Consider the following 8,920-nt stretch of genomic DNA (forward strand, 5'->3'; position numbering starts at 1 on the left):
TTTACCATGTCTCTTGTCATATCATATAAGCTGAATAGTTTATATTGGTCGTATGATAAACATAAAATGGTCATATATGCATTATGACTTTGTTAAGTGTCACATCAGTCAAAAAGTCATTCGGGCTATATGATTGGCCTCTCATACGACCCGACCCATAGGAGCGTTTTTCTCCATGTCATACAATATATGGTCATTGTCTCCATGCCATACGGGTCGTATGACAATGGTGTCTGGATGGATAGTTTGTTGCTTGATGTTTGTTTAGAGTTTGGGCCGGCCCGTTTTAGTATGGGCGGGTTTACACACAATAAGAAAATCTAAATAACTAATGTGCTAATTATTATTATTATTTTAATAATTTTGATAATTTAGCCCGTTTGATGTAAAACAGTACCCAAATTAATCCATTTATAACTGAAGGGACAAAAATTTATACTTATACTTGCATCACAAGTCAATTTCCGTGAGTAAACATATCAAAATTTGCACCTTTACTTTCAAACGAATATATATATATATCCATCCAAATGGGAAGCAATCTCCTCTCCGTGCAGGTGAAGTTAGATATAAGACTAACCGCAGGGTTAGAATCCAAGAACATAGCTATCGACGAAGCACAAAAGCTCGATCCTTGATGGATTGTGTTAGACGGGTACTTGACACCTCATTTTCTTGATTTCCATTTAGTATTTTGTTTTGATAGAGATTTAATTTGTTCTTGAATTCTCAGCTTCTTCAAGAAAGACAAGGAATTCATACACAAGCATGTCAACTGTCACGTCGCTTTGTTAAAGACAAAAGGCGTAGCAACGTTACTCCCATCAAAGATCACCGGCCCAGAATGTGAAGAATGGCAAATTGTGTGTAGAAAAATCGACGACCATGCTTTGACCGCGGATGACTTTGTGGAAGAACCATGTTCATCATGGAGGACGACAGGAGTCGAGAGAGCTTTCAGTTTTGGTGAAATTGAAGAAATAACAAATGGATTCAACAATGCCATTGTTAAGGATGATCATAGGATAGTATATGATGCCATTTTTGGTGAATCCCGTGTTATGGTCATGTGTTTCCCTGCAGATGATCGCGCGGTTCTCCTACTCAAGATTGCATCGCGTGCTCGCCATAGAAATGTAGTGAGTTTAGTTGGTTATTGTTGCGCTGCTGATTCGCTCTACTTGCTTTGTGATTGTCCCCAAGGTTCACTTGAAGCTTGCTTGTTGTGTAAGTCTCTTACTTTGGTTGCATGCCGGCCACCGTTACTCTAGACGAGCCAAGGTGCTCGAGATCGGATTACTAAAAGCTCCAGTCAGCCCCCAAATTCTTTTAGTTTTACTTACCTGTTTAACCCGATAGAATTAACATATAAACCAAATTGATCTATTTATATATAAGTTAACCCGTGAACCAGTTACTAAATATATATGGAGGGTAAACTTTGCAGGTGATAAGGCAGCAACAAATCTTTTGTGGGAAAATCGGTGGGCTATCGCTCTAGAGATAGGTGCGGGCATTCAGTACCTTCACGAGGAGTTTGTGGATGGCGCGATTGTAAATCTGTCCATTTGTTCGTCTAATGTTGGACTTGGTGGCAGCTCTTGTGCCATGGTAACACCAACTTATGTTTCTGTGTTTTGCTCCTAAATCATTTTCTGTACAAATTTATTTAGGTTTTTAAATGAGTAGTTAGTGTGCTAATATGGCATTTAAGAAATTTAAACACACAACCCGACTATACACGTCTATTGCCTCATCTTTTATTACAATGGGATTGGTATACTAAACCTTATATCTTTAATGGTGTTTTGAAAGCTTTGTATCTATGAAACAACAATAAAGCAGTTGAAGCTTGATGATGATCCTATGAAGTAAGATCGGTTTTAGCAAATTCTCATATAATTATAATGTACCGTTTTGAAGAATAACTAACGGCATTCGTGTTTTTGGTGAATCAAGAAGCACGGACGTTGACATAAATATACATGTTCAAGCGGATATAAAAGATTACGGGATCCTCTTGTTAGAGCTCATATCGGGACAGAGTAGGCGATTGTTTGAAAAAGATGGTCAATGCCTCGTTGACTGGGTATGGTCCCCGTCTCTATGGTTAAAGGTGGTAATTTTGGCCCGTTAGCAAATGAATGTGTCGAATCGGTTTATATTTATATATCACATCGAGAGGGTCAATAACACAGAAAATAACCTCAAGTTAACGAGCCAAACGGGTAAAGATGGCTGTAACTATACTTGGTAAATCAGTTTCTTTAAAGTAATATTGTTTTTCAAATAATAATAAGGGTTAATAACATGAAAAACTAATAAGTTTTCTTACTTCTCACGAAAAAGTTACTAAGACCAAATTATGGTATATTAAATCTCTCAACTCTCAACTAGTTAAAAATAGGAAAAAAGAAAATCACTAAAATAGTTTTTGTATATCAAAGACAACAAACTTGTTAAAAATGCATGTACTTCCAAAAAATTTAAAATAACGAGTGGCTAACTATTAAATCGGTGAAAATAAAATTAAATATATTTATTTTGAGGTGTTGATAGTCACTTTATCAGGTTTTGATCAATTTATAAACAACTAGTTTGATTCTCCCGTATTACGGGAGTTTATTCAGTTTTTGTTTTTAATTGTTCAGCTATTTTATGATGATTTATTTTATTATTTAACGTAGTTTTGTTTTAATTTAATAAATATATATATTAGTTTGTTATTATATTTTTTAGCGTTTAGGTTCTTCAATTGAGATGTGTAGGTTTTTTGTATTTTTAACGAATAAAAATAAACTAACACGAGCATGTTGATTTTTTTAAATGAACAAACATGAACACAAATATTTGTCTAATGAAAAAGGGGGCGTTGATGTAGTTGGCAATGGTGGGTAATATCAAAAGTTAACCAGCGATGGAGATGATAACCTAACAATAGAGAACATGTAAAGGAAAAAATTAAGTTAGGGTTTAATGATCAAAGTGTTACCAATAAATGGGATCTTATAACCCATTTGAGGGCTATTAGGGTTTGGTAAGACCCCTAACCCGTGAAAATTATTCTTTGATGATTAAGGTGTTATTTCATAAATAAATGAGATGTTATAACCCGTTTAAAGGTTATCCGGGTTTGGTTAGACCAATGACCCGCAGAAATTATTGTTTGAGATGTTATAACTCATTTAAAGACTATCCGGGTTTGGTGAGATCCATGCCCGCAAATATGGGTCAAATGCATGAGAAGCCTTTATTTAGAAATCAAGCAATCTGGTGGCTCTAGAGAATTGGGGGAACAACCTGAGAGTGACACGTAGGATTTCATGGTAGGCAATTATATAGATAGTTAGATATGTAGACAAGTTTAAGGACATTTACTTCTAATTTTAAGAAGTTGAGAGACTTTAATATGCTAATAAACTTAGATTTAGGACTTTTTTGTGAAAAAGAAATAAAAGAAATGAAGTAGTCTTTATGGTATTAATCTTTTAGATTAGATAATCGTATCTAAGACTCTAATTATTGATATAAAAATTAAATTTTTGGACATGAAGTATTCCATATCTAACCTAACTGAAAACCACTTACAATCAGGCATTACCACTTCTGGAGAAGAATTTAATAAGCCCGTTGTTGGATCCAAGGTTAACCGAGCCGAGTGATCCTCAAGTGGCTCATATGGCTCGAGCCGCATTGGCATGTCTAAAGAACCCCTCTCTTAAAATCAGTAAGGTTGGTATGTTTGTTATTGTAACCATGCAATCTTAAATGCAACCTGATTCATTTTGTTTATTATTTATGTTATGTTATATATAATTAACAATCTAAAGATATAAACTTTTTGTAGGTGTTGGCAATTGTACGCGGCGATCAATAATAACATCGTTAAGTGCTACATGGCTCAAATATGGCGTTTTGAGCTATTGAGAGAATGCAAAGGGAATAACGTTGTTAAGTTGGTTTCTCTATCATTCGTAGAGAAACATTGAACGATATCTAAAAGTTTATTAAGATGTGTTTAAGCATAATTTCATCTATATTCCTTTTAAATTACGTTAATCCCCTTCCAAACTTTCATATCATCTTAATATAAACTAGTGGTATTCAATTCAACTCATACGATGTAGTGGAGATGCGGCATGAATTTAGTCGGTATCAATTCGGTTAGTTACTGAAGAGGTAGGTCCCAGCAGAGCCCAGTTGGACCCGCAAGACTCACCTTGAAGAGGGACGTCTGCGCAGAAACCAACTGGATCCGTAGGACCCACCATGCTCAGAGACGTGACGTCCTTACGCGCAGTACGCAAGCTGTTCCCGCAGGAAATGCCTCCCAATGGTGAAGGACTCCGCCTGTTCCCGCAGCTTCGGATACAAGCCATCAGGGAAGGCCACCCGCGCAGCAAGGCTACACGCACAAGGCACTTAGCTCTCAATCACTCAGTGTCACCTGAAGGAATGAGCAAAGCCGGGAACAATCCCGCACAAGGGCGGGAGGGGGAATACTCCCGCCCAAATAAGCCAGTCCGTACGATACGGGAAGATCTTCTGTACTGTACCTGACGAGGTATGGGCAAAAGATCTGACTAAAGATACGACAGCTTATTGACAACAGTATGGCGAGCAGCATGCTCCTGTACTGTATGTCACTATTAGCCGCTGCCTACTCACCAACTACTGCCATACCACGTGCATAGCCGGCAGTTGGTGGAAAAGGAATAGTACACAGCAGGCCTGGTCACTATCAGCCGCTGCCTACCCACCAACTACCAGCAGGGCACGTGCGTAGGCCACTGTTGGTGGAACAGGAATACTGTTGCAGCCGGCCACACCTCCTTGGAAACCTACCTTCGGCTATAAATACCACAAAGGGTATGATCATCTTATCTTAACACATTACCAACATATCTTATCGTATTATACCTGATATATGCTCTAGCAATCTCTTAATATACATTTATATTTAAAGAGCAATCTAGTCTGATTCTCACGCCGGAGGGTGGTCACAAGGAGGAACCCCCCCTTCTCAGTGACAAGCTCACGGTGTCTGTTTTGCAGGTTATCAGAAGAACCATCTTTACCGGGTTTAACCCCTCGTGGGAAACATCTATCTAACCCCCAGGTTAATCGTAATCTGCCCGGGGTCCGGTTACTGTTTCTTCAGTTACGGTATTTGTACGACAACGACACTCGCTATAACAACCGAAAACCCTATAATAAATAAAGTCGTAATATATCTAAATGGATATAAAAAATGTTCGCCTCGTGCTTTCTTGATTGTTAAACTTTAGGAAAAAAACCTTAAAACTACCCGAAACCGGGTATTTCAAATACCCGATGTATACCCGAAAAATACCTTAAAACTACCCGAAAAATACCCCTAAAAAGTGCAAACTTTTAAAAAATCCAATCTATATCCGAAAAATACCCGGAAATAAGCCCGAAAAATCAACAAATAGGGTTTTTTCGATACTCCAAAATAGGGTATTCAAATACCCAGTTTTAGAATACCGGTTCTTATACCCGACCCGAACCCGATGCATAGGGTATGGTATTTAGAGGCAATACCCGGACCCAAACCCGACCCGAATTTTACCAACACCCGATTTTTCAATACCTGGTCATACCCGAACTCGATTCATACCCGAACCCTGGTATTTGAAAAACCCGATTTGTACACCTCTAATTGGTGTCGGTTGATTGAGCTCAAATTGGTATATAGTATATATTTTTTTCTTTTGATATGACACAATATATTGGTATGGGTTGGACAAGGCCGGCCCAATATCATTTAGCTTGGCCAGGATATGCCCAAAAGATGAAGATACCACATGTATTTAAAATCATTTTTAGTTGGGAATGTTAATGGTTTAATTTAACTTGTTTTTAACTTGAGTTGTGAGTTAAATTGGTTTCGTAATTTAAAAAAGCGACAGTAATGAAGCTTGTTGCTCATTTTTATTTTGTTTTGATTAAGATGGTTTTTTAGATATTATATATTTCGAGTTTTGTTATCGATATTGGTATTTGTTTTTCATGTTTTCACTATTAATATTATTTGATTTTGGTATTTTTAATGGTACCAGTATCGTCTGGAATTGAACCAACTAATTTTTGTATGATATTCACTTTATACTTTCACTTGTTTCAGCATACCAATACGTAAAATACCGAACCCATCCCTAGAAGTTACCATGTTCACTTTGGCTTACGTTTCCAAGTCATAAGCAGTTGGTTGAACAGACAAAACCGATTTTTAAATCATAAAATATTGAACTGATGCGTATGAACTCTGGATCGAATCAACTGTATAACCCGAACTCTAAACTGATTCCATTTTACAAAGTAGAAGTCGTTGTCAAGAATTTACGAATCATTAACATGGGAAAATGACATAAGCGTTACCAAGAGAATTACAATACTTAATTGTTTTTATATTAAATCAATCATAAGTATTTTCTAGAAGGGTGATTCATCAATCATACCATCTTTAAAGAAAATAACAAACAAATAAACATACATTTTCATTATTTGTATATGTTGTAATTGTCGTATTTTGTGACGAATACTGCTTTCTGTTTAACTAAGATTATATACTCTTTTTAATGTTACTTCTTCCTGTTTTAAGGGCCTTGTTTATATATTTTTAACGTCTCGTTGTTTTGTTATTTTATGATGTCTTCTTATTTTTCCCAGTTGATCTAGTTATGTTACTTCATTGTTTAATGTCTGTGATGCTTCGAAATTACACTTCTTGTTTTTAATTATGCTATGGTCTTATTTATCAAGATGTATCACGTGAATTTTCAACTTACACAGCACATGAAAATTTCAAATTTTATGTTCACTAGCCCTTATAGATATATCCGTTTTTCAATAAATATATTTTTTTTTTGAAAATTATATTTAAAGTGAAATAATTGAAAGACGATTTGTTTTAGAAAATATAGATATGGGATGGATAGAAACAACGAAAGATGCCATATACACATGGTGTCATACAAGTAATTCTTTGTTCTTTTCTTATAATTTGCTTTTGTTTTCTTCTTCGATTTCTTTCATTTTCTTTTCTTTTATGTGTGGCTCTTGAGTTTTTATTAGTACCATACGGCTAACTTCATATTCTTGGACACGTATGTTATTTTCAAAATAATAATATATTTATCTAGACAACTATTAGCCGAAATGTATATAATGATTGAAGTTACATGTGCCTACCATGATAAACTTGATGGCAAGTATGAACAGTTCCTTTGAAAATGTTATACATGTATGTATGTATATATGTTTTTTTTTTGGGTTATGCTGTGCATGTTTTTTATGTTATATGTATGTGTATATTAAGTAAAATGGGCCGAGTTGCTCATGAGGTTTATTATTATTATTACTAGTTTTAAAGTCCGTGTCACACACGGGATGATTCAAGTTATAGAATTACAAGTAAAGAAAATAATTACGAAACGTATATGAAAACATGTATTACATCTATGCTTGTATATGTACCATGTGTACATAAACTGATTTTATTTATATCTCAAAATGATTTTTTTAATGAACTTAATAAAAAAATACACGTGCAAAAACATACCCGAGATACACTTCTATTGAAAAATTCATTCTTAGTGTCATATACGTATAACTGAAAAAAATTGGGTTATGAAAAATTTAGGAAATAAGACTTCTCATATGATAGTAGTTCTAATCACTTATCCTAAATACATAATGAGCGTTACATTTATTGGTATATATTTATCAATTTATCATCCATCAAAGGAAAAGAAAACATTAAATTGTAACGGCAGATGTTTTTCAAGAACTATGTTTTGATAAGTTTCAGGGAGCTTCTTAACTTTGTCATAATGACAACGTAAAAATAACATGTTAAGTGTTAACTCATTCAATTTTGTGAATATTTTGCTTAATTTGAGCATAGTTTTGCATGACATGCTTCCCATATAACGTTTTGATCACAATTGAAGGAAAAGTTAACGTTGCCACAAATATTTCAAATTTGATAAAAGTTAAAAGCATTGATAAACCTGGATTGGCATGTCGACAATTTTTGCAGTCTTTTCTTAAATTTTAATATTCAAAGGAAAAATAGTCAATTTGTCAAATCCCGAACCTTTTAATTATTTCCAAAAATGCCCTTGAATATAAATTTAAAACCCAAATAATGTTTAAAATTTTAACTTTCATTCATTTGACATTTTCAAGTCAACACTTTGTACCCGTAACAAATTTGACGATAAGTCTATATTAACTTTTAAAAATACTCAAAATTTTCATTTTTAAACCGTAGCAAATTCTGACCTAAATATGGTAGTTAACTTGTACCAAATAATCTACTTACCAACTTTTTGACTCGTAAAAATCAAATTTAAGTTCCACAAAAAACTTGAAACTGTCACACCCCAACCTAAGGCGGAAATGCCGGGGCGTGAACTGATTGTCACAGCTCACAAGGTTACTATCATGAAATTATAAAGTGACAATATCTAATTAATTAATTTATTATCAAACAACATTCATATACAACAAAAATAAAGAAAATTACAAATACAAAACCAACTATTCTTGTATATGTTTTATCCTAAAGTCATCTTTATGTGAGCTTCAGTTTGATAAGCAATCCAAATCTATAAACTGCAAATGCGTACAAAATATATGTTTGTCAACAACACATGTTGAGTGAGTAGATCACCAGTTTTGACACAAACAAAAATGGTAATAATATATAATGATATAAGTGAATAAAAATAGGCAAAACTGTTATCTGTGAGTATAACCAATTAAACCATAACACATACATAAACAATCAACCATAAAGAAAGGGCTAAATCGTTGCCATGCGAATGAGCATTGGTTACCAAAAATGAGGTGTCGGTGAAACCATTGCCAATGCGATCGGGCTCCGGCCAAT

The 8,920-nt window shown here is 34.6% G+C and overlaps 1 protein-coding gene across 1 annotated transcript; it reads left to right on the forward strand.

Moving 5' to 3' along the window:
* Positions 1 to 594: 594 nt before the first annotated feature.
* LOC143576360 (serine/threonine-protein kinase-like protein CCR2) lies at positions 595 to 3,989 on the forward strand. Its single transcript, XM_077060490.1, has 7 exons — positions 595 to 655; positions 734 to 1,227; positions 1,448 to 1,611; positions 1,816 to 1,871; positions 1,960 to 2,089; positions 3,595 to 3,740; positions 3,848 to 3,989. The coding sequence occupies exons 2-7, from the start codon at positions 1,062 to 1,064 to the stop codon at positions 3,987 to 3,989; spliced, it is 804 nt and encodes a 267-aa protein (XP_076916605.1). The 5' UTR covers positions 595 to 655; positions 734 to 1,061.
* The last annotated feature ends 4,931 nt before the right edge of the window (positions 3,990 to 8,920 follow it).

Source organism: Bidens hawaiensis, unplaced genomic scaffold (assembly GCF_021521415.1).
Source record: "Bidens hawaiensis isolate Kalapana, Puna unplaced genomic scaffold, B.hawaiensis_p1.1 tig00000142_1, whole genome shotgun sequence".
Classification (NCBI taxonomy): Eukaryota; Viridiplantae; Streptophyta; class Magnoliopsida; order Asterales; family Asteraceae; genus Bidens; species Bidens hawaiensis.